The sequence below is a fragment of the Triplophysa dalaica genome, chromosome 8 (genome assembly GCF_015846415.1).
Source record: "Triplophysa dalaica isolate WHDGS20190420 chromosome 8, ASM1584641v1, whole genome shotgun sequence".
Taxonomy (NCBI): Eukaryota; Metazoa; Chordata; class Actinopteri; order Cypriniformes; family Nemacheilidae; genus Triplophysa; species Triplophysa dalaica.
The window spans coordinates 22,938,636-22,966,254 of NC_079549.1; the positions used below are offsets into that span (position 1 = coordinate 22,938,636).

Here is a 27,619-nt window from a genome sequence, read left to right on the forward strand (position 1 = left end):
TAAAACAAAAATTGTGTTTTTATTCAAAAGTCCTCAAAGAAATAAACAGAAAGCTTTATTTATCTACTCAAAACAAAGGGGGAAAGTTTTTTGGCTTAACCAAACACTCCAGAAAGAAAAAGAAAATACAGAGGAAGGTTTCTAATAAACAAAACATACAAGTTACCACTGGCAAGCGTGTGGCACGTGTAAAACAAACACAGGAAAAAAATTACAAAATTAACTCTCTTATAGATATCTCTATGAAAATCTTTTTCATCGTTTTCATTTTTCAAACAGTCTGTACAAAACTTCTCTCTTCATAAATTATTACTTTGTCATATAACTTAATGGCTGTCTAGTACATGATTTTTCATATTCTTGAGCATTTCTCTCTGCACACGTACTTTCCAACCCTTTTGAGCCAGACGCAGATTGGCACTTTGGATTCAGATGTTACTAGCAGCATGACCCACACAAGAACTCCACAGTGACTCTCAGACGGTACCACAGACACACGCGCACACACACACGCTTCAAAAGCGGACGCGGTTGTGAGCTGAGCACCGTGGATAACACCGCATATGGAAAAACAGCAACGTCTCTAGAGCACGAAGTCTATGACTGACCTGTTATTTCAAACCCACACACTGGTGTCTTTACTGTGAAACACAAAATGAGAATCTTCACACATCTGTCAAACCTAAAGCACTATTAATGAGACAGTTCACCCTCAAATGAAAGTTCATTGATATTCTAAACCTGTGCGACTTTTTCTGCACAACACAAAAGAAGATATTTAGAAGAATGTTGGTACCCAAACAACACTGGAGCCCCTTCACTTCAGCAATGAGACTAGAAGGAAAGCAACTGGTCTCCAGGTTCTCAGTTCTTCTCATGCGAAAAAAGGATCTAGTGCCTGTCCTGTTGTTTCAGAAGAGATATCAACAATATCTCAATGTGCACTTACAGATTTAAATTTTCTCAAACATTTTCAGTAAAATTAGTTTAGAAAAACAATAACACTTACACATTTGTCTTCTTTATTTTAACTTACTTAAGTCAGAGCCTTAAGCCTTGTGGTAAGTGCTCTGACATATAGCGCTGTTGTGCTGCGGGTGACCCGAGTTCGAGTCTCGGGTCGTGATGCTTTCCCGATCCCACCCCCTCTCTCACCCACTTCACTTCTGGTCCTGTTACTCTTCACTAATAAAGGCAAGAACGCCAAAATAACGTACTTATTTAACCTAACAAACTTTTCGTGTCTTTCATTTTAGGAGAAAATCAATATCTTTTTAAAAAGAATAAATGATGTGTATTTTGGGGTGAACTTTCCCTTTAAGTGGTCCTTGTGATAGTGTGCTCTATTCCACAAGCGCCTCAGCCATTCGCCAGGTTTGTGTGTAAAATGTACGCTCATGGAAAAAACGCACCCCCTCTTTTGTGTTCCAATGTAAAAATAACAGTTGATGGATTTGGAAAAACACACGGTACTAAAAATAACGACAGAACTTTCACGGGTAGACAAATGAACCTGCCACTCTCTCATTCTCACTTTCTTTTGCTATGGACTTCATGAACTACTGGAATATTCTGTGATGGACAAGCAGCAGTTTTTCCTTCGAAACAATGAATCTGTATGATAGACGAGACTAAAACACGTTCAACGCACAACGTTCCTTATAACGATAATAAAAAAAGTTTGTCTGAGGAAGAATAAGAGCATAAAAGTATTAAAAAAAAAACCTGAAAGAAATCAAGTGTATCTGGACAGCTCCTGAGCTGTCGTTTGGTCTGGAGGGGTGGGCTGAACCTGCTAGCCCGACCAATCAAAACAGAGGAGAACAAAACTCTGAGGTAGATAATGGTCAACAAGACCACCAGGTCAAAACGCAGTCTTTTGGAAGACAACTTAATCAATAAAGTCCTGCTAAACGTATATTGTGATAAAAAAGGATTTTCCTGTCAAACGATGTTTTTGCTGTGATCTACATGTGTATTGTTTCCAAGGCTCTGTTTCAAAACATAGTGAGCGGCCTGTATAGACAGCATTTTAAGGCATTACATGCGTGCTGTCTACTTTAAAAACGTTAAGGCATGGGATGAGCCTCTCGTTTATAAGGTCGGGTTTTTACCAACGTAGAGTGTTCGGATGCTGCCTTAGAAGACAGCAAGGAAGCCCACTAGGTTTCCAAACAGAGCCATACCTTCAACCCTGTCCGCTTTGCGTCTTCTAGTTTCACATGTCTCCACTCTGTAGTGATGTTTTCATTAGATTGTGGCACTTGCTGGATCCGTCCTTCATGCTATCCTCGTCGACACCTGAACAACTAAAGACAGCTGAATGCATATGTACAAAGAAGGCACGTTCTTCAAACCGCAATCTCGTCAGTTAAAAAGTCTCAGCATGGCCCGCCTTGAGAGAAAATGACGTCATATCCTTGATTTTGCACGACTGTCTTTGGTGAAGTAAACTGGAAAGTGCCGAGTTTTATTTATCTCCTAGAAACGAGCACTAAAATCTACACGTTCACCCCAATACCCCCCCTGCCCCCCCCCCCCCGAGACCCTCCCTTAAAAGCCATCATGAGAGGTTTACGAGAAACGCTCGCCCGCATCTTAACGTATACATCACACGATGTCCGGTCTGACTGACAGGCCGCACCCCCTCCTCAACAACTGGAATAAAAGTCAAAGGAATTCCCCGTCCACGCAAGTACAAGCTAAACTACAACACCAAGATTTTTTTTTGTCAACAAAAACAAAGGCATTTCTCAAAAAACGTGATCGTTCAGCAGAATTTCTACCACATTCAAACAACCAAAGGATCATTACCTCTGATTATATAAACATTAAATCCTATTAAAACGCCATCGATTTTATCACTCAAAACAGATTGTACTCTAAAAGCAGATCAGAAAAAAGCGAAACACCAAAGTCCAAGCACAGCGGAAATTTTCATTTGCTAGATGCTAAAAAAGCCCTATTCATCAGCTGATTTACAAGGCAGTAGCTGGCGTCCTCTCGCGCTCCTCTTTATCTACTATACAGGAAAATTTAAGGCAAATTGTAAAAGACGAACCGATCGGTCAGACCGTCAGGACGTAGCACACGACAGAAAACACATCACCGACACTCGCACGTCTGCCTCAGGATGTCCCTCAAAACAAACTAAAACACACGGCTGTTTCAGTATAAAAGAAAACAGAGAGAAAGAACACAAATCTGAAACAAAAGAATTACAATGGACATCTCATTAAGTTTCTTGGTAGAAAATAATCATGGTTTCCTTACTAAAATAAAACTTTTCCCCCTATTTCATTGTTTTGTTTTTGTCTTTGAGAGCTAGCGTCCTTTGATGAAACAAATCACTTATTTGCACCTAATGGAACCTATACCAAAATAGTTGAAGTAGTTTTATTACAAAACCGAGGAACTCATTGTAGCATCTGTGCAAATGTTGATTCATGGGTGGAGCCGGTCCTCAGATGAAGGTGTTACTGATTCAGAGGTCGCTCTCTCTCACAGTCCTGAAGAATCCTGCGAGGCAAACGAAAGTCGATTAAATTTGGAGGAACACTTCATACGAACACCACTCACTGTATGTTCCAGCAGTCCGGACTTGTGTAAAAAAGTTTTTTTATGAAAAGAAGGTTTGTGGTACCTCTGCATCACTTGTTTTGTTGATATGGATACGGTGAATGATCGCTGCTGGATTCCACCTGGGATTGTGGACTGTTCTCCTAAAACACGTCAAGAAATGTTGAGATGCAAATTCACACGCCAAACCACTGCAGCCAGCGAGCGTATATCATGCAAATGATTGAAATGACTTGTGTTTGATCTTTTAGTGGTTACTCTAAAGCATTTCATGGGAGGTAAATCCTATGTATATGCTACGTAAACAAAAAATGATTTAAATACAGTTCGTAGTTGTATGTTTGTGACATCATATGTGTTTTTAGTTAAACATTAACAAACAAGTTAAAACAGCATTACATTTACATTCATTCATATAGCAGACACTTTTATCCAAAGCATTTAAAATTTTATCAAAGAACTAAACAATGATTGTAGTTTACAGAGGATTACAGTTGGATTAAAGCTGAACGAAAACATGAATAACCTGATAAAAACATTTTTTTCTAATACATAAAACAGCTAGAAAGCAGACACTTCCAAAAATACGCTATGTTGTTTATTTCAGTACAGTAATGAGAAACATTTACTAGGCCTCATTAAATGCAACATATAACAGTTCTGGTTTTGGGGTGACTTTTGGTCCGCACGTTTATGAGAATCACTTGAGAAGATTTAAGGGCAGCTGCTCAGACAGCATCATCTCCTCTTGAACGCTTCTCCATTTATGGAGTTTCTGTCAGAAGGAAATACTTCAGGCTGGAGACGCAAGAAAATCAACAAAAACCCACCTCGACAGAGACTCCAGGAGCCTGCATGTGTGTGTATGGGGTGATGTATTGACCCTGGAGAGCTGGACTAGCTGCCATAAACTAAAACACAAAGAGAGAGAGAAAAAGTCATATGAAACCTGAACATGTGCTGACACAAACTGCCGTTGTGCTTTTTGTGTTGTTAAAAATAAAGCAAAATCATTTTCATCCCGTCAGCATTTTTATTAGGTTATTTTGTGTATTTCTGCTAAGATCATCTTGACTTGGAATCCCTCTGTATGCATAAATATTGATGCTGCAGAGTGGGAGTTTAACACAAGTTTTATTATTACGTTTCTCACATAATTGTCCTATACTATTCACAGAGAAAATTCTTCCATATGTTGGCTTTTAATTTATAATTCACCACTAGATGACAACATGCTGCCAAAATCTGTCTCACATGAACTCCAACAATTGATATATATATAATTTCAGCAATAAAGTTATTATTTCTTATTTGTATTGCAAGAACTAGTAGCTTTATTTTTCGTGGAAAACTGGTAAATATGTTCTACATTTTCACATGATTTAGTAATTGCCGATAGCTAATATATTTGATTAATTCGATCCATTATCCTGTGAGAGGAATGCAATTTAAGCTAAAATAGTTTATTTCCAATATTTCTATTTCTTCCATTTTTAAACGTGAGTTGTTAGTGTGTGCTCAGCCTTGGGACAAAAACTCACGACATTAAAGTTAAATTAAAATAAGGTGCTAAGTAAAGGATCAAAAATAGAATGAAATATAAAACAATAAAGTATATGTTAATTCAAATTGACTGAAAAAAATCAATAAAATGAGCAGTAAAATATATATATAAAAAACAGAAATTAATAAAGTTTATACTTCATTACAAAACATTGAGTGTTGAGCCTTGAGTGATAATACTCACAGCTCCTGTGCTGCCCAATGAGAGGTGATTCATCTGCTGAGAGAGAGGACCCATCATGGACGTGGGCTGCATTGACATGGATGGGTCTATGGAGGGCGATAGCACAGCTCCCTATGAAAGAACAGGAGCCATTACAATCAATGAGTGGTTGGTTCTCAAAATGTTTGTTGCCAATGAATTCACAACTTTTACTAAAGGTGCTTTAACAATTTTTTTTTGAGAAACAACTGCAACATTGCTGTATATGCTTAAATTCAAGCTGATCTAATGTTGATGTCCTCCATTTCAGATAAGCCAATATGAAAATGCTTTGGAGGTTGTGTGAATGTTTATCTTATTAGGGTAAAACAAACTAATTGGTCGCTTCACATGTCAATACTCATATATATTATATATACACAATACTTAAGATTTATGCCGATGCTGATTTAACGCACGCACGCACACACACACAGACACGCACGCACCCACACACACACACACACGGACACGGACACAAAGATACCACCTCACTAGGTTTGATATGTCTGTACCATATGGACCGTGTGATGCTTCCAAAACTTGAAAGTTTCTGAGAAATATCCTGTTTGATATACAATTTTTGTAGACAAAAGGGTCTTCAATCATTTTTGTTTTAATATAATTGTTACTAAAACTTGTCTTGTTTATCTGCAGTGAAAAAACAGTTTCAGAATATGTCCACACTTTTGGGGCAATTAAATTCCCTTAAATCCTTTTTAATGTCTGGTATTTCCTCAGTTAAGGATGTCTCCCACACAAACACTGCTGAAGACTAACATGAAAAACAGGAAACAAACACACAGCACAGAACAAAGAGAAACTAAGACTTACCGGATGTTGTAAGATGTATGGCTGATGGGTGACCCAGGATGGATTCTGTACCTAATCACAAACACATATACAGGTCAAGGAACAGAGGTCATTTATTCACCCTCATGTTGTTTAAAACCCTCATGTTATTTTATTTAGTATTATTACTACAATAATACATACATAATATACAATTATGTCTAAAATCACAATCTGTTTCACAAAAGAACTTGACAGAGGTTTCTTCACAAGGACCGATTTAAAATTTGAGTAAGCAAGGACCGATTTTTAATTTTTAGATACAAATTACCTTGAGATAAAACCTTAAAACAGCGTGATTTGAATTGAATGTTATGTTACCTGGTATGTGGACATAGGTGAGATGTATGGAGACATTTGAGTCTGTGTGATCATTCTGTTTGCAATACTGTAGGCGGTCGGATAGAATCTGCAGAGACAGAGAGTCAATGAAAGGATATATTTAATAAGATAATATATATATATAGACCATTTCATCAGACGCACGCACCGGGACTGCACTTAACTTCCAGTCTGTGTTCGGCTAGTGTCTAATAAAATAACTATTTGTATTTTATTTAATTCATGTTAATATTAATTTATATTGACTTGTTGAATTTTGTGTATGTTCATTTTATTAATTAAACAATTTGTTGAATGGGAACTGCAAGTTGGTTGGATTTAAAGAAACAGTATGCTACGTTGACATCTAGCGGTTGAGCTTGGTATCGTAGTCTAAATTCAAAATAGTGAAAATACAAGTTTGGCCAAGTAACGGTTCTTCCTGTTGCTCTTTATCAGAAATAATTTTCAGGCACTCTATTGTTTGTGAATGTGTACCGGAAGTTAAGAGCAGTCCACGAACGTGTGCATGTGCAGTAACGTTTGTTTATGTTGTCACTTTAAAACAGTCTATAAAAGTCTATAGGTAGAAAGGCTGTACATTGTGAATACAGATAAACACACAAACACATGTAAAGAAGCAAAGTGAGTATATTCAGCCTGATATACATCATGAAAATACAGTTATAAATACAGTAATAGAAATACATTAATGAAAAATGGCTTTAAGCACCATGTGTCCATTAAAGGATATAGCAGGTGTGTTCCCAACATAAAGGCTATTTTAAAAAATATCTTTACAATATATAAGATAGTGATGACAATAGCATATATTCTGGTTGGTTATGTGCAGTGATATAGACTAGAACATTTGTTCATCAAGCACCTGTTTGTAAATTGTGTATTAATCATCATCATAAGCAGTATTATGATGACACTAGCATTATAAATCTGTTGATGTGGATTTTATATTAAAGTTGTCTCGTACCCATTTTGCATTGCAGCTGTGGTAGGGTCATATGTGAGGGTCATTCCAGTCTGTAAGAGAAAAACAGATCATTCCGATGAGTCAGAGCCGTGTTTCCATCTCCACACACACACACATACACACATACATACATACATACATACACAAACATATAGAATCCCTTACTTTTTCCAAAAGAACCATGATTTCAACCAGAGAGCACATACAGTTTTTTAAATGGTATGTATTCAATTACATTTAAAGTTAAATGCCTAAAACTTTAAAACAAAAGTAAACAAAGCTACAAGTAACTACAACATTCCAAGCTGTTTTTCTCGTTTTAAGTTCGCAGCCAAATATTTTAAGTTGTCACGGCCATTTGCACATTAACAAATCTTTCAGCTCTGGTGTGTGGAAAAGAGTGAAGATGTGTGTTTAGCGTGCACAGAATCCTACATTTCTGTCTATATAAGTGCTTCGATCAGCACAGAATATTGTGAAATAATTTCACAACAGTCTCATAACAGTGAACCCTGAAAACAGTGCGTTTTGCACATATTACAGTAACTCAATTCTAAATCCTGTTGAAAGTCATCTTAAAATGCATTGTGACTGGAGTTTGCATTTCGGTGAAAATATCCATCCAATATAGTGGATGAAGAGAGTAATGTTGATTGTAAAGTAAAAATGTCGTATTTTAAAATTTTAATAACTTATTTTTTCAATTTTACATGCACTACATGGTGACGTCAGACCCAAAACTGCAAAATCAAACGTCTATTAAATATTTAGTATAAGAGCTATTTGTGTGACATATGGAGTTGTGTCTATGTCTATGTAATGTAGTGTACTACAGATCGGCCAGATGTAATGTTCTATATCATTTTTATAATGAAGCTGTCTATGTATGCAGTAGAAAGTTAGGTAGCTCTCTAGGTTTTACACAACAGACATAAACTGTGTCTTGATGGATAACACCAGGTGACAGTTTACATGCACGTCTCAGTATAACTCAGTGTTACAAACACTACATGACTGAATAATCGTAGCTTGTGTAAACACACCCACTCACACGCCCACAGACAGCAGACCGTGTTAGATCCCTGCTGTCTCTGTGCTAACGAGCTGTGGCAGGTAAAATATGGCCGCCGATATGAAGAAACACGCAGCGCTAAAGAGCAACACTCACGAGTCTCGCCTCGCCGTCTCTCGCCCATCCTCGACCGTTCTGAATGTATTTATTGTGACTCTGCCGCTTCTTCTGTCCTCCATCTGCAAACTTACACAGCAACGGCTCTGACGGAGCTGAGACAAATATAAAAAGAGAGAGAGAGAGATATGTCAAAACACTATGTCTAAAACCCCAAGATCAGAAATATATATAATATACTTTTCCTTTTATATTTAGATTAATTTCATTCTAAAGAGTCAAGAGAAATAATATGTGCAAACTATCCTCCTGACTTTCCCACAGTGCCTGGAGAACCAACATCTCATTTGGAAGCTGTCCTCCTATAATCCCCTTTCTTTCATTTCTGACATGGTCAGTTGAGACTATTTCAGGCTAATAATCCAATTAAAATGCTTAGAGATGCCACGCAGGCCGATATTCCCCTCAAACAGACACTCACAGAAACAATGACAAACTAAACTCTTACTGATACATCGTCACTGTGTATGATCTCACAGCGTTTATCAATTCAACAATTTATGCAGCAGGTCTGAATTCATCTATCTACAGTGCAATAGATGTTCGGTACGGCTGAATGCCTCCATCTCGTGCCCGAAAGCTTGTTTCCATTTAGCCTCCGTCCAAGGCGAATCATTAGCAGGAAATGAATGAATGTGCTCGAACCGAAAGTCTTTATGCCCAAACAAACGGTTAAAAAAGACATTAGGGCACATACACACACACTTACCCATTACTCCGGCTGGAGTTTTCAGAAATTTCCCATTGAATTGTGAGATGACAGCTTCACATTTCTCTGTAGACTCCATCCTAAAGAAACATACAATGTTTATAAATTGGTGTACATAAATGTATATTTATAAAAAGAAGTACAGGTTAGTATTAATGCTGCATTTTAAACACAATCTGTATCTTCTGTCAATCCTGTGAAACAATGAAAATTCTCTCATTATCTATTTACACACAGTTATGTCATTTTAATCGGTATGACTTTATTCTGGAGAACACAAAAGAAAAAAAATACAGGTTTTGATCAACATGACGGTGCATGAATGATAAGAGAATTTAGAATTTGGTGAACTATATACAGTATTCAGAGGCAGAAAATAAGATATCATTCTTCATTGTGTTTATGTAGTGTGATTGCCTGGACATGTCTGGGCTTTATGTAACTAGACGTCTAACAGCATTTTAGTTCTTGTATTATTTTGAATCAATTTGGCAACTCTGGATGTTGAACTTGCCCACTGTTCAATCTGTTAAAACTGATAAATCTTCTGATGGATTTTTCATTCAAGTGTTCTCAAGTTAGTATCCCCTTTTACAGGCATGTAAATGCCGTAAATTTACCAGGAGTTCAGTAAGAGTTTACTGGCTTTATTGTGTTAATTTGTCAGATACGCAGACGTGACTGGCATTCAGAATATTGAGCTTTCAGGGGTTTTCCAGTAAATCTTATACAAACACACACAGACCCCCACACACACCTTCCTACACCATTTACTAAACTAAACTATCCTTATTTTATTGCAGAATACATTTCCTACACTTAAAAGTTTCCTACACAATTTAATAGACAGCAGGGCTGTACGTTAACGTTTTGTTCGCACATAGCACCAGTGGTTTAAAGTTTTGTAGCAAAACAGTTTACGTATACAAGTAAACGTCTGTTATCATCTTGAAAAAAAGTGCAGAACATCACTTAAATAGACAGTTAACTTGTAAAAAGGACATTTAGGTTATACAAATGGATGGTTCAATTTAAGAAGACTTTTATTTTGGTGGGTTGCCGTGAAAACGCTTGAGTTAGAGTGTTTGACATTTGCGTCACTCAAACAGTGAAATGCTCTCAAAATAAACTCTGTGGATGAAGTTCATGTGTTCATGTCCTCGTATAGTAAGAAACAGACAAATCCACGAGTGTCACGCTTGTAACATGTAAAATTGTGCAACTCATAGACACGCAGAACAAGCAGAGGACATATTTAAATAACGTAGTAGAATTCCGGTTCCGTAATTCCTTCCATATTTTCCCACAGATCATAGGGCTCTAGATCATAGACCCGATGCAGCCGGAGAACAAGTTTTAATTACGAAAACTGAATTAAAATGAAAATAAATCGTTGTGTGTCATTAGTTAACTCACAACGACAAACTCACTTCTCACAAACAGGCGGCTCCGTCTAATGCCCCTACCAAACTTTATCGCACACGTGCTTCACTTTTAAATTTACTCGTAGCAAAGACTGGTTTCTTTGAATCATGTGCGACATACATGTCGCACTGTACAGCGCTGGACAGAATAATGTAATAAAACATAAAGGCAGGTGACACATGTACAAATCAAGCTGTTTGAGCAAGAAATAAACCGAATGAACGAGGTTAACATGAGATCTGAATGAGTTGATCAAAGATCATACAAAAGGACCCAGAGGAAGCCTCACCTTGCAAAACCGACCCCTCGGCTGGCCCCGTTGCTATCTCGCAGGATGCGTGTGGACACGACCTGTCCAAAAGACTTCAGTATACCCTCCAACTCTTGCTCATCCATGGATAGCGGTAGGTTTGATATGTACAGGTTAGTAGGGTCCTGTTCCTGTTGCTGTGGACAGAAAGAAAAAATATAATTATTTCTAACATCTAAAGCTTTCGAAGGTGTGAATTTGTTTTTGGTTGGTTAATCTTTGGGTTATGTGTTACTGACATGAGTGCAGTTTGCTCTTAGTAAACATCCCTTTTTCTGGTATCCAAAGTAACAAGCTTTACCCCCGATACGTGGTCATGACATTGAAGTTAAAAGATTAGACATAACAGCATACAGACAAGGTCAGTATCACACTAGCCCTTTGTTAACACACAACATGCGCATCAATAATGCGATAATTTCCAATAGTCAGAGTAAGGACATAATCACAGTAACATGTTTACATGACATGAGAACACCTCTTTGCTCCCCTTTACATGAAAGTTTTATTAGTCTGATTATTTGCTATAATACACAGCACAAACGATGCTCTCGGGTACAGTAGGTGTTACTGGCTATCGTTTTAATATTTTTGAAACAATGCTATTATAATCGCATTATGAGGGTGCATGTTAACATAGTCAATGTTAAAGATCTGTATATATTTGGATATATGCATTTAAAACGTGAGGTATCGCAATGTCCCGTGTACGTCCACCATAAATGCCTTGCTGTAACCAGAAAACCTAAAATTATTTTCTGTGGTATTCCACATTATGCCTCATAAACTCTCTTGAACCCAGAACATTACACAAGAATAATCTCTTGATTTGGTACGGCAGGTGTACAGCTATAGTCTGAATGGGTGCAAATGGTCACACCTGAGTTACAAACCTGCAAAAAGACCACAGACCCTTAAATCTTATCAAACCGGTATTCAGTTTATTCACACACTGCTGGAGCTGCTCTCACAATGTACACACACCTTAACAGATAACAATAACACACCTGGGCTCTGAAACCACAGGCCCTGTGCACCTGTCTATCCATGTACAGCTGAACCAGTCCATAATGAAACAAAATTCCTCAAAATGCTGAAAAAGCGTACTAAGAAAGTACAGGTAATTTAAACAGGCTGAAGTGAAAAAAATCTCCAGAATCTCAAGCTAATAAACGCTCAACATTAATATTGATGAGCTGATTTGCATGCGGCTCTCAGCCGGCCCCCATCCAAAGCTGAAGCGTCAACTCATTTCCTGCTGTAGTTTCCCTTCCATCAGCAGAAAAGACAGAGAGAGACAGAGAGACCGAGAGAGAGAGAGACCGAGAGAGAGACACTCCCCGGGGACAAAAGGCCCATTACATTAATATTCATTAACATCCAACTGAGCTCAATCTCCGGCAGAAAGAGATGAAAAAAACAACATACAGGCACAAACTCATACGCTGACAGAAGAACAGCAAAGAGAGCACAAAAAAGAAGAAATAATGGCGGAGGTCTGGTGCTGAGCACTGTTACCCAGAAGGCCACTGGCCATCACAGTAAACAGTCAGATCAGGAAATGAGTGGGTGGAGATCCTGAGGAGCTATCAAACTCATAACACATGCGAGATAGTGAATGACAATGCCTTTAAACGCAGGAGGACAGAGCAAACAGATCTAATGCATGGTGTTTTAAGGGCCGTTTTTGAATAGCAAATAGATTCATGATGTGCACGGGTCGCTTCAGGGGTGTAACTCAAATGCTGCCATGCTTTTTAATTAACTTAACTTATCTTAACCAAAATCTAATTCCAGTGCCAGTGTTTTCCCTTATCATCACAGCTGCCCTTTTTCTTTCTTTTTACTTAAAGATGCTGTAAACAACAGTCGGCCAGGTTTGCACAAAAATAAAACAACGTATAATATTGCATCTTTGTAAACTCAAGTGAAATATCACACGGGTATCTTTTTATAATACAATAGACCAGAATACCTTTTCAACTTTGAGATGTCTTGACATTTAGCTTCATCACGCTTGCTGTGAACGGACCTTTAGGAAAGCAAAAGTCTGGCTAAATAAACTTGAGTGTGTGTGTTTGTGTCAGCGGTTCGGACACGACAACATTTGTTCTACTTGCCTTGGTTTTAATTTAATAGGTTGAGACAACAACACTACAGGTAAACCATGCATGGGTTGATTTCCCCCAAAAGTAAAAACATGCCGACGGTGGCTTCCATCATGTGTCGCTGCTAACATTTTACTATCACGAGACTTGGCTAAAACAACACCGACAAAGATGCCCTATATGAGAAAGTGAGAGAAGAGAATATATTGTACATATGTGTGAAGAAAAACATGCCTCTGCATATGTACAGAGAAGACTAAATAAATCTTATCCTTTGATTGCAATGCCAGTTTTTTTTACACAAAATTCGTTTAACTTAAAATGCTTAACAAGTGATTTCCAATAAGATAACCGCATGCAAGTTAACATGCACCACGATGCGGCCATTTTACAACACTATAGCATACTATGAAGCATGATAATGCATTCTATTTCACACACTTCCATTTAAAACAGTAAGCTGTCAGTCTTCAGTAAGCACTAAGAGCTAGTGTTTCATTACAAACACAGCCAGACTGCGAGATCAGGGGTCAGGTGTCACCAGGGGACTGTAGGGACGTCCTGTCTGAGATATTGATGTCCACACATCTGTTAATATCATCAACAAGGTGAAAGATATATGCATCCAAGGACATGCCTAGATGTGGAGGCCACAGAATGAGTGTATGAAAAACCAACGCCTCACACAGAAAACACAAATCCCAACATGATTTACGTCGGTTCGGTCCGATTTCTGTACATTCACAGCACCACGACACATTTGCAGTAAACGGATCAATATAAAACTTGCAATCCAGTCTAGGCGTTTAAAGAAAATGTATCAAACCTACAGAACTTTCTTTCATTTGTGGTACGAAAAGTTAATTAAATCAGGAAAAACTCCTCTCTTTCCTAATATAAAAGGGGATCTGGACGGGGGCCGAATAGCTCCAAAATTATAAAAAAATCATACATTGAGTCCATATGACTCGTGTGGTGCCAAAAGCTCTGTCACTAGGGCATAAAGAAAAGCAAACTCATTATTCACAGAATATCCGATGCAATTCTCAAAACAAAAACTGTATATTGTCTTCACACAAGCTATTGATTTTGGCATGTCTCACGACCACACATTATTGGCATCAGTCCTCATTCACTCTTGCTGTATTGAAACCAGTGATCCACAAATGAAATTAATACAGGTCAATTTTAATAATTTGTAAACTATTCGCATATAGAGGAGCCATATACAATTAACATTGTTGTGCTTTTGAAAAATTCTCTAGAGAGCACGCTCTTCAGCCACATGGAAATACTCTCAATATAAAACCGTATCGTAACACAACCATTCATTCAATCTTTAAGTTCTGCAAATGTATTTCAAACACTATTTATGAAACTTTTAGTAATAAAGTATAAGACCAGAGAATGCCAACCAAAGCTGTTTAAATAAAACACCTAGATTGGCTTAGTTTTACTGCGACATAATACATTTTGCATGAAATGCAAAAGTGCATGAAAAGTGTTTTTAAGTGTTTTTAAGGAAATGACCACATTTAACATGACAGTGTGCCAAATTTACAACAATCTCCCTTCTGTAACAAAATTCATGATTAAACTCAAGATACATTCAACTAAACATGCTCAAACAAAACAGGAAATGAAACAAGGTGTTGAAAACTTTGTTAACAGAGGTCACCAAAAGAGCTGACTTGAAGAGCCACATGAAATCAAATTAAAGCTTTTTGACTTTTAGTCCATGTGTATTTGCTTTGAGGTCATCTTTGCGCTAGTGCACTTTGAAAAGTATGAAATATACTCCGACCAAACTTCATTCACTAGGAAATATACCACAAAATATGTTTGAAATATGGTCAATTCAGACTCAACACGTTGACTTGTACGCATTACCCTGTAATGTGTCACAGGAAATGAACCCAACCGTGTCCCAATTAGTGGATCAAGGCCATTTTGCGCCTAAACTAGTGAGCCTAATACACCGACTCACGTCACAGACAACTAGGGTGTGGAATGAAACACACCTTGACCGAGTCTCACATTTTTCAGGCCTGGAGGTTTCAAAAGCTGTTGCCATGACAACGAACAGTATTTACTTCCTTTTCTTTAGAGCAGGAATGTAAACCACCTTGATCTCATTCGCCGGGTGCTGCGGAGCCAGACAACGCAATACTTGTTCAAATTTCGACATGTATGCAAGCAAATCTCATGAAAACAACAAACAAAAGTACATTTTTCATGAAGAAAATGAAGCTCCCAAATTATTATTACTGTACCTGAACAAAATATTAATTGAAGTTAAAAAATAAACATACATTTAAACGAATAATTTTCATTGGTCAAATTTATTTCAAGCAATTATATTTGCTTAAATTTCAGGTGACCCTAAAATATTTTTGACAGTTTCTTTCTCTTTACTTTTTTCAAGTTCAAGTGTATCTTTACACTTTGTTGTCAGCTTGTGACAGTTCACATGTGATGCTGTGACTGACAAACATAACACAGTCACAATCAAACTGACTGTGCAATCACAATGTGAAATGTGCGTTCAGTCGACTCTTACCTTTGCCATCTGAGCCTGTACTCCAGTGGTCTTGAGCGCACTGACAGCCTTTTGAGCGGCGGCGGGGCTGTCGAAGTCCACAAAGCCATAACCTATGAAAAAAAAAAAAAAAAAATACTTACATACACCATCAAAAGAACAACATGCTCTCATGACACACCCTGAGGTCAACAAAACACATTTTCCTAAAATGACTGAGTGAAACTCAAGTGTACTCAAGTACAATACTCATGTACTTTCCTGAGATCCTCCCCAATAAAACCCATGAAAAAATCTTTATTTAAAAAAAACTTTTAGATTTATATAATACATCTGTTGTGGCTTATCTGTACATTAAAAGGCAGACGAGCACAGCACTCACCCTAATGTGACATAACCTTTACAAGAAAACGATTAAATCCAGAACATTTTGAAATGCTCTTATCTTAGATGATCATAAAAGATACCAAAACATTTATGTAGCTTTGACCTTGCCAGTTTTTCTGTGTAGCTGACGCACAAACACGCAATTGTCAATGCATAAATGAGCACGTGTATTTAGAAAGCATCACGTGTGTAGTGTAGAAACGCAAGTGGTTGTGGGCATGGCCTATTTACAGGGTGGGGTTCTGGTTCAGGGGCCTAGAGTGAATCTTATCTTAACCTGTAAAACAAAGCGTGGGGTCAGTTATATATCAAAGAGCCCAGAGTGAAAGAACAGGACCACTATCAGCGTTTGCTTCCTTTAACACGAACAATTAAACCTACACGGAAGCTGATCCAATATCAGATTAGACTCTCCTTTCATGCTCCTCTGCCGCAGCCTGTTGCTATATTTAATCAACCAACAGGGCAAACCACAACAGTTTAAAACATCCTGATTTATAGCCACAATACACGTGTGACGCACAAGACAGAAATATGTTCACAAAGTATGTCTAAAATAGAGGGAGTTGCCATTACAAACATTTGATAGCTGCTGCTGAGATAGCAGATCGAAACTGGTGCAGAATTGTACGACACAGTCTCTGATTCTCTAATTCAATTCTCTCCATTTTTCAAGTAAATCTTATAACATATTTCAATGATGAACTGAGGTTTAAATAAGAGACGCTATAAAAAACACTCTCACAGGAGGTTGTGGAATCAAAATACTTTTCAAGAAACACGTTCACCACATAAAAGGAGTATTAAAATAAACAAAATATTGCTTCATTTCACACTACCAGCTAAATCATCACAAATATATGGCGAACGTCCAAACACCACCCAGCTTGAGAGTTTAGCAGTTTTATGTGAAAGTGAAAGTTAGGTTCAGCTGGTTTGACTGTGGGTTGTGTCTTCTATCACAAGTAGAATATTTGCATTTCTGCGTGTTTCCAATATTTCGCTTAACATTTTCTATTTGGCTTCTGGTGACATTCATGCTGGGCTGACGGTGCTGAACTCCAGGAATCTAAGTTGTGTAGCTGATCCACAAACGCTCTCCTCTGTCTTGGCTGAAATTACTCGGCCCATAAATAATCCAGAGCGCTTTGACTACGCCACGCAGGCCCTGAGGTGCCAGGCCCAGGAACAGAGCCAGATACACTGACCTTACAGTCCCTCAGGATCAAAACCTTCCCTGGAACAAACCCAACAATGCTAAAACTCACTCTTTGATCTATTTTCGTCTGTAATTAACTGAACCTTCTTAAAACATTTACATTTAATGCAAAGAAAAACTGAACATGATAAGCAAGACCCTTTAAGAGAATATATCTTTGTTTAAATTACTCAAAAAAAATTCAAATCTATTCACAAAAAAGTAGACCGAAGTGCCAAGAATAGGAGAAAAAACTCTCTAAAAATAGGTTTTATTATTGTACACATTGTTTTGTGTACAACATTTTCTGTTCTTTTTACGGGAAAATGGTAAAATACTGATGAAAACTAGCGTGACGCTGTGCAGACATCTCACTCAAGACATCAAAGGAGGTCTGGAAACCAGCACCAGACAGACTGAATATGTGCTTCCGGATACACAGACACCGGCATAGCTGTTCGATGACGCAATGCAGGTCACCCACTTTCTTCCACGGAACACAAAATAAAATATTTTGAACAAAGTTGGAAAGCAAACAGGACTTTTGGGGTGAATTATCCCTTTAACAACCACATAGCATGACTAAGAAACGTTCACAGAAGTCTCCTACTAGCATTTTATATGCTTTTAAAGAAGGTAAATGCTGCTGTCTATTAGTGTGTATTGAATTTGTGCACAACAATCAAGTAAATAAAAAGCTGAGTGTCACATGCATTGCTCACAAAACCAGATAACCACATTATACCTGTTTGACCAGTAAAAATCGCAATACAAATGCATACTATGAGAAAAATCTCATGCACGTGCCTTTGTCATACATGTCCCATAGTAGGGACATTTTTTTTATTCTGTTGAACGTAAAAGAAGACATTTTGAAGAATGTAGGACAGTAAACAGTTATAAGACACTTTTGACCAGCATTGTGTTTTCCTACTATGGTAGTCAATGGGGGGCAAAATCTGTCTGGTTATAAACATTCTTCTAAATATCTTTCTCTGTGTTCATCAGAACAAAAAATGTATACAGATTTGGAACAGCTCTGATTTGGGTGAAGTATCCCTTTAATAAACACAGTGACGCTAGCATGACGCAAACAAATTCTTCCTACACCACAGCCAAACATAATATAAATGTCTGGAATTTGTTTCACTTATCGCTGGTGTGCAGTTCTGTTCAGTGTCACGATTCACAGGAAATCATCTCATCTGTCTGAGTATTAAATTGAAACACATACTAAAGTAAAATATGAAAAAAATTGATTCTAAACTATACTAAAAAAGAAACAGAACATACACCTACCTTTGCATTTGTTTGTGGTCTTGTCTAAGATGGCCTTGGTTGATACAATTTTTCCATACCTGTTAAAGAAACAGACAAATGTTTTAAGAATTGTTAAATATTTACACAAACACCCACACACACGAGCCAGCTTTTCAGAGTTGATGATATTACACATTTAAAACATTACGTTGTAGGTTACGGTCCTCCTGAAATATTATTTATCTTAATTCTTGATAAAAATTATGTCTTGGAAAGGACAACATTTTCTCTCTACTGCGAAGCTTGAAATGAACTGTGAATCTGTGGAGGAAATGTGAGGGCAATGTGATTGATTTATGAGGAGGCTATAAAAACTGCAGTGGAATGCTGCAGGCCACATGTGGATGAAAACATGACCTCTGACCTCAAGAGGAAAGGCCGAACGGGACCAGTGTGACCTCACAAGCTGCGACTGCATGAGCAGACAAAAAAGGGTCATTAAGCTTGTTCAAATAATAACCAAAAATGAACGCAGATGATTGCTAAAGCTCGGGCCGGTCTCCTTGGGACCGTGTTGACCTCATGTTCTCCTTCTCCTGGGGATGAAGGGTTTTCCACCGATTGACCCAATATTAATCAATTACGAGGATCTGGACTGCTAACTCCCCTTCTCCCTCATCGCCCTCGACCTGAGCAGCTTATGGAAGCCGTGCCTCAATCAAAAGCTTGGGCATGTTGTGTGGTAAAAAAGGAAAGTAATTCCCTCATTGCGTTCTGTAGCTAAGGACAGAGAGAATCAGTTACAAATCTATCTACAAAGGCTAAGGTCTTTAGAGACATCATCTTAAAGTTGGCATTAAATTAAAAATGATCTTTCTAATTGTTTTACACAGTGGTGAAGTATTCATTATAAATTACTTATCTGTGCACATCATTATGTTTTTTAATTTCTTTGCACTCAACGCCCCTCTTCACTTCTGGTCATGAGGAATGGCGTTCGAATCTTTCACCTTTTAACGATCCAATCAGTTGTCGGTGGATGAAATCAAGTCCCGCCCAACATTTTTTTTCTCATTTCAGAAGTCGATTCCCTCGGGTATATGTCACGGTACAGAAAAAAGAAAATCGCTACTTCCGTTTAATGGCGACTTTAAAGAAAAAGTAATCGCGAACTGAATGAAACACAAATAAGATTTCCAGACAGAGCAAATATGTTATGAAAAGACATAGAGAGAACAGCACCATGGCGTTTACGGCTCATTTTATGTGCCACACCGTCTGGTTTACTGGAAAACGATGAGGCCATCAGAAGGAAAAACACGTCCTATAAGACTGCTTCTCCATTAGCTTTCGCTGAAAATCTATTACAATTGAATTGCATTGGCCAGACGATGCAGAGAAGGCAGGGAGACGGATAGAATATCGCTCCGGAAAGGAGGGAGGCTCACAACAATGTGACTGCCGTTTCACCTGCCATTTCAAGCCCAGTCCTGATCCCATTATAGAGTCTGCCTACAGCTCAGGTTACCCATCAAGCAGCCATGTATTGATCTCTATAGTAGGAGTGCAGGACGATGCTTCATGAGCCAGCTTAAAGAACAGCTCACCAAAATTTTTAGATTGGCGTTATTCGCGAACGTGATAGTGTGAAGTGTATAAAAAACATAGGCCTAATCTTCAAAATATTTGAAATGATTTTTTCTTTACTTATTACAGCTGTTAAATTCAGAAAAAGACTGAGAAAGGGTTTTGCAAGGCATTTCGTCTGATTTCCTGGAAACATATACCGACATCTACTAGATGTTTTTTACGAGTATAGAGGACATTTTTAAAGTATCTTCTTTAGCAAACATCAACCGAGCAGAATGAAATTAAAACTTTTTAACAACAGGAAACCACACCCTGATGAATGTATCAACACTAAACTTGCATTTCCTGAAATAATCACCAAATTTGAGCTAAGCCTCAGCTTCGGTTCCAAGAAACAAAATCCATTAAAGCTGTTTTGTTTTTCCACTGCAATGACAATATGGAGGCACATCAGCAAGCCCTTTCTATCTCTGCCCTGATATGATTCCTAGAGAAGTGCCCTGGAAAGGTCAAAGGACAAATAGCTTTAGGCTTAGGATGTTATTAGGCTAAATACAGCATGGGGGTGAGATGATCATCACATGACTGAGTCCCTTGCGTTTAAAACCCAACAGTAATCCAGACCGTGAAACTGTCACAGAGTCCACAGATAAACTGTGGTGTTCTTCACATCGCAGGACACACATCTAACATCTACGCCAGGCATTCACAAAGTGGATAAAAGTAAATGATATGTTGATCAAACTAAGTGAGAGTAAGAATAATACATGAATAGTTCAACATGTAAAATCTGATAAATCCCATTTGAAGTTATTGTAATACAGCTGATACACGGATATATGTATATATGAGGAGTTTAATTCCAAAATGAGATAACTCTGTTTAAAGCATCTAACTAACACAATAAAACATGATAACATGATAAAACCCTTTTTTTAATTTATTTTTAAAAAGAGTTCTCTCAATTTGGAACAAACTCTTCATATGTTTCCACATTACACAGTGTTCCCTCGTAAATTTAATCCATGTACTGCAAATAATGTAAAACACGTAACCACTAATAGCTGTGTAAAATATATCTACCGTGGTTTAAATGCTATAGCAGAATCTCTACTAGTTGGCATCCTAACACCCAGCACAACTAAAAGAGACAAACAGACTACATGCTTTCTGTGACGTGACAATGACAAATGGAAATTCAGCCTTCTGCCCCTTAACAGACTGTGAGTGTTTTCCTAATGAATAGAGAGACCGAATGAGCAGCAAAGTCAACATTTGTATGTGTGTGTGCCTGTTTGTGTAGGAGGAAGTTGAATGTCGGGCTCGGAGGAGGAAAATGAGATTTCAAAGTCACCTCAGTGGTCTCTCATCCAGACGCCATCAGCGATTCAGTAACACGATAATTCAGTTCTCTGATCGAACCTGTTCTCTACAGTGAGGTGCCACAACAAACCTTGTGGTTTGGTGAAATGATCCATCTCTTACGTTGCATCTTTGTCCTTGAAAGGTACTGCTGGACATTATGACGGCAGAAATGTGTCAACCCTTGGACCTTGATGTACTGTTTATAATCTGGTAGATATGTGGCTATCAGTGGTCTAAATTACGCTAACAAAAATATTTCTATCGTGATAGTTACCATATGATAAAATTTCTCATACCAAAGCAAATCTCCACTTGCCGTCATGAATAGCTTTTACTTTCTCACATGGTTTGTAACGTTCTGAAGAGTCATTTTTCACTGTGGCGATGCAGTGCAATCTGTCAATCTCTTCACTATCTTCACTCACTGGAGACCTCTGAGGGCGATTCTGTGATTCTGTTCGAAAATCGCTTAAAATGACCCAATAGACTCAAAGTGCTCCGGCATACGCTTCATGTTTTATTGATAGCTCTCATCACAGATGGGAGTATCTCTATCTTTTCCATAGAGAGTGCCTGAAATATGAAAGTTTATTCAGACAGAGTCAAGCTGGGATTACAATACTAAAACCAATGATGTTTGCTTTACTCATGAACAGTAACTTTTGTCTGTAATTATTATTTTATGTCTGACAACAGAAACATTAAATATGTTAACTACTTGGACATTATTGGGTATTCAAGTTCAGAGAGCAGACGCATGTACGTTGCGATGACGTCACAAACATGCTAATTAGCACGTAACATCACCTTGTACCATAGTGAAGGGTTAAAATAGATTGTGACGAATTGTTTACTCTATCAACAGCTGTGACTATGATTATGACTATGACGCAAAACCTGTTAATATATACTGCACACAAAACAGGACCCTTGACTTAAGACATTAAAACACAGTCTAAATTTCCAATCGTATCAGACTGACCTTAGATCTGCCCAAGCTGACTCTACATCATTAATCAATCCATAAACTACACATGCTTTCATAAAGAAACTGAAAACGGACCGCGAGTGTGACCCTGTAAGCAACAATGTGAGTCTTGATCCAGTGGACATGGTAATCGATCTTCGCAGCAGAACTTGGTTTAATGAGACACATCCAGAGAATGAGAGCGGCACGGCCCTGCTGTTCAGCACAGCCAATAACAACCTCTCACAGCTTTACATCTAACTCTTGTGTTTTCTAATAGGAAAATTCACCCAAAAATGAAGGGCTTTATCAGTTTACCCTCCTCTAGTCTGTGCTTCAAACAAAATCATATTGTGGCTTCAGACGTCTTTGAATATAGCGCATAAAGCAATGTGTAATGTTCAGGCCTCAATGCTAAGGATTTTTTTTGGCCCTGCCAAAATTTTCACTGGCCCCACAACAAAAAAAGTGTTAATTAATATCTAGTTATTTATTTGTTTGCTTTTCTACCTATGTCATTTTAAGAAATAAGGCTATGATACCATAAAAACTATTAGCCAATAACTCATAATTTCAACTATTGTTGAAGACAACTAATCAGTAAGTAATCAACTATGATAAAAATATGGTAATATTGGCATAATTTTGTGTGGGTATGTCAGATTAAGTAGACGGGAAAGAAAACTCAATTCAGTATTTTGCGCGTTGCCTGATGCAGGATTCCGGCTGTGTGCGTATCTCAAACAGCATGTGAGAACGACTCCAGTCCTCTTTTGCATCTTCTTGGAAATATTTAAATAGGCAAGTCTTAAAAACGTACAAATTATAAATTTCCATGACGATACAGCACTGGGCTGATCAGGCAAGTGACATTTCGCTCAACTGGCCCGAGGATCTCGCATGCTGGCACCTGGCCATCGGGCAGTCCTTTATGTCGAGACATGATGGTGTTTTATTTTTTACAGAATCTGTCCGCATTGACTTTCTTCATATTGTTTTAAAGATGAATTGATGTATTCATCCATAATATGACTTAACAGTATACAAATGAACAGTACCAGCAATTGCAGAGAAGCAAAAAATGGGAGGTGTTTTAGATTATTTTGTTTTGGAGTTTCAGATAAATCATTACAAAATAGATATCAGCTCAGATTGTGGGTGTGAATCAATGATGAGAGAATTTTCATTTTTGGGTGAACTAATCCTTTAATTCGTGAAGCGCACGCATGTGCGCGCACACACACACATCCTTTAGCAATCTGAAGGTAAAGGGGATAAATCAATATCTCCAGTAATGAATGGTACTCACGGTTGGCAGAGCTTGACCAGGTCATGGTCGGTGGTTGACGGTTGCAACCCTCGAATGTAAAGGTTCGTTTTGCTGAGCTGTTCCCATCCGGCTGTGCTGCTGCTACTGCTGCTGTGATTGGTGCTGTTGGTTCCAGGACTGGGCGGAGCCATTGGGTAGGAAGTAGGGCCAACAGGGGGCTACAGGAAGACACAAGATAAGGTCAGTCGGACAATGTTAAACAAAACAACCAAATAAAAAGTAAACAGTGATATGCTCGATGGAAGAGAGGAAGTTGATACACAAAAAACTAAGCATTTTCAAAAATCTAAATTAGTCTACAAGTGTTACTAAATCAGGGACATTGTGTTGCAAAAAAACATTAACATTTGACCTTTCCACATGTAAATGATTTTAATTTCATTTAAAGTGACCGTGCAATATCAACCTTTTTTTTTTTTTTTAAACGATGACTTAACATTTGAAATATTCAAATATATAAGGAAATGGACTTGATTACGTACTTCTTTAAGTGACTAAAGCTAATAGCTAAAACCAGGTGAGTTGTTATGGCATTAGGACATGCCGTGTGAAACTGGGATTGTCCTGGGTAAACAGGGAACATGAGTTACCCAACTATTTACAGTCGTGAGATTACAGGATCTGAACGAGGAGTGTCACAGAGACAGTTAATCCCCTTTACACAGCAGCATTTATCATAAGGATTAAGAAGTACAGGTCTGGAACCGGCAATTTAGCTTTAGTTATACCTCGCATTTAACATTGACAGCAAAGAATGAATCGAACAACAGCCTACCAATACGGCACATCATACACGTAACGCAAGTTCTTAGTACCTCTTGATATTAAATATCAATTATAATCTAAAAGAACAAACACCAAGAGCCTTGCTTACACACAATGCTTCAAAATAGCACAAACAAAACAAGCAAAGAATGATGTAGCTCTGATAAATCTGGCCCAGAAGCAAGTGTGCGTACAAAGGATCTTCTACGTTCTGCCATATTTGTCAGAGGTAGGTATCTGTCCACTGTAAGGATGAATATCTGGCTGCGCTTTGATCCATATCTGCAGTGCAGCCACAGCTCCTACAGAAAGCAGCTGTCAGCATAAAGTGGGTCCACAGGGGCCTAGAGTCTCTAACCCAGGAGCACAGCTGACGGAGAGGACGCATCGAGAATCTTAAGGAAGTGTATGTGGCGCATAAAGCCCGAAGAGTGAGCTATTTCTGAACACTTTTTGTAAGAGATTCATTTTGGACATGTCACCTTCGCTGTAAGACAGGCTGGATATGTCCGAGCCCTCAATTGAATCTCGATATTTAATGCTGGTAAAATTTGAGTGCAGAATCTATAATTCTGTAGAATAACCGAGCTCTCCTAAACATTTACTCTACAACCATTTCAAAAGCATCATTAGGTATACAGTGTAACTAAAGGATTAGGGGAACTTTTTATTCCAGTGTTGAACTTTGCATGCATGAGGGCTAATTGCATTTTGTGTAATTATGGGATGTATGGGATGTATGGTTGCCTAGCAGCAAGCAGTTCAATTTGCAACATCCATTATGCAAGCACTGCTCATTTGACTTGGAGCCTTAAAATTTTCACATTTCTCTCTCCTCATGGGAAATTGGCCTCAAGGACCAATAAGCTCAGACATGGAATATTTCAGTATATGACAGTTTGAGTAAAGCTTTATTACTTTATATAACACATTCTCATGAACTGCTCATACAACAGGCCTCATGCAGGAAAAACAAGCCAATGAATTTCTGTGCAAATGATTGATACATCCATTGATTTACGTTGAAATGGACTTGGTCATGAACATAATCTCTTTCTGTGCAATGAACTAGGCATATTTTTACATATTATCTTAAACATGGCTTTTATATGTCTCTTTTAACCAATGCATGTGCGTAAACAGAACATCAAGAACATATACGAGTTACAGCATTTTTGTTTATTTCTAACACAAAATGTCTTCTGTGCCTGACTGCTACAAATATAAAAACTCTTATTTTATCAGAAGCACTTCAGCGGACCACAAGCCCAACGCCATTTAAAGTCTTTGGGGAATTTCCGAACAGGCTGCGTATCTGTTGAGGTCAATGATTCGCTGGCTTGATTCTTCCTACCATAAAAGAACTCTTGTGTGGCAAAGACATCTCACTTCCGTTCTGCTTGTATGGACACAGATGTTTGGAGCTGTGGAGGTCTTCCCGCTCAAGTGCCCTCGGTGTTTAACTGTGATCATCAGTAGCACTCTTTTGTGGAAGCAACAAGGAGGAGGAAACGTTTAGAATCTGTGGAATGCTGCAGTTGCACAGTCCGCTAGACGAACTCCAAAGAATGGAAAAGTGCCTTTCACCGTCTCTTCATTTACGCAACATCTTCACCATAAAATGAACAGAAAGTTCATTGTTCGCATACATTCCTTTGTTTAAATATAATTTGTTTCGAGTTTCCAATCAATGAATAGTTCACATAGTCTCATTGTTTCATAGGTGTGCACGAACAGAAACTCGTCACCTTTTCAGAAACAAGGAAGAAGCTAAGGTGTGCAATTTTGTCTACATTAGCATCAGAAATGATGCACAAATCCTCCTCAAAAGAAGACTTGAATATGTAAAGCACACAAAACATTATGTTTTTTGGCTTCTTTTTATTTGTTGATAGTCTAAATCGCTGCCCGTGGCTCAGTTCAAAGCTCTGATATTTGCCTAAAGAAAAAACGTATTTTGTGTGACCTACATATATACTAAAACAACGAGGATCTGAATGACACCAGGTTGAGTAAAGGATCACAAAACATTAATTTAGCCTGAACTCTTTCTTTAATTCCCACACAGAGCAGATACAGCGATGAAACCACTCATGATTGGCAGGTGCTGAAAAGTACAGATCTGAGCTCAATGCTGAACAGAATATCATTTTATTAAAGGGTTTACACAAAGGGAGCATTTACGGCTCAGGGCAGGGCCGCTGTCTAATTGAAATGACCTGACAACCCTGTGGCTACTCCTTCTGCCTTTGTCTAAACACATGGCATGATAAATGAGACCTGAGCTCAATAATCGAGTCAGTTATCGAAGGAATAGTTTTTCCAAAAAACATTATTTGCCCATTTCTCTTGTCTTTCCAAACTCCTATACAATTATTTTCCCATGAAAACCAATAGCAATTTTTAAACTATATACAGATAGTTTCCATACAGCAACTTCATGTTGGTGCTTTATGGAAAGGAAAACAAAATGTACAATTTTAAACACAGTAAAAACACAAGACTCCATCAGTCCTGCAGTATAGGGCTGCTGAACCCACAGGCCAATTCTCAAACTCACTAGTTATTAGTATATTGAATTTGTTTTTTATGTTAAAGTTGAAACTTCAATGCAAAACATTTTCCTCAATTGCAAAGTTCACATTCAAAAGATTTCTGTTTTGAGAGTAAATGTTTTTGACTCGTAAAAAAATATATGACGCTATGGAAAATATATTACCAAAACTTAATTTTGTACAGGTTTCCCCACCGCCAAGTCCTCAAGGAATTATTGGCACTACTAAAAATGTGTCTGTTTTTACTATGGAGTAAAATAAAGCTATTATCCTGTCAATTCAGGCGTTCCAAGAGGACACGGTGGAAAAAGCACAGTGAGTCACGTTGTCGGTCAAACAGGAAGTCCTTGAAGCGTGCTAATCTCTTTAAATACTCACAGAATGAAGCGTTTAAAAGCATCACGTTTTGACCTGCCA

At 38.0% G+C, this 27,619-nt stretch overlaps 1 protein-coding gene across 2 annotated transcripts in view; it reads right to left on the reverse strand.

Moving 5' to 3' along the window:
- Positions 1 to 27,619, reverse strand: part of LOC130427177 (RNA-binding motif, single-stranded-interacting protein 1) — a 36,662-nt gene continuing 9,043 nt past the window's right edge. For both annotated transcript variants that reach the window (XM_056754311.1, XM_056754312.1), the window contains exons 2-14: positions 23,862 to 24,040; positions 18,670 to 18,728; positions 15,807 to 15,898; positions 11,118 to 11,275; positions 9,404 to 9,483; positions 8,674 to 8,789; positions 7,506 to 7,555; positions 6,518 to 6,605; positions 6,179 to 6,229; positions 5,327 to 5,437; positions 4,410 to 4,490; positions 3,644 to 3,722; positions 1 to 3,519 (exon numbers count right to left, since the gene is read on the reverse strand). In XM_056754311.1, the coding sequence (XP_056610289.1) occupies positions 3,651 to 3,722; positions 4,410 to 4,490; positions 5,327 to 5,437; positions 6,179 to 6,229; positions 6,518 to 6,605; positions 7,506 to 7,555; positions 8,674 to 8,789; positions 9,404 to 9,483; positions 11,118 to 11,275; positions 15,807 to 15,898; positions 18,670 to 18,728; positions 23,862 to 24,040 (1,137 nt within the window). In that variant the 3' untranslated portion in view covers positions 1 to 3,519; positions 3,644 to 3,650. The remainder of the gene's footprint in view (positions 3,520 to 3,643; positions 3,723 to 4,409; positions 4,491 to 5,326; positions 5,438 to 6,178; positions 6,230 to 6,517; positions 6,606 to 7,505; positions 7,556 to 8,673; positions 8,790 to 9,403; positions 9,484 to 11,117; positions 11,276 to 15,806; positions 15,899 to 18,669; positions 18,729 to 23,861; positions 24,041 to 27,619) is intronic.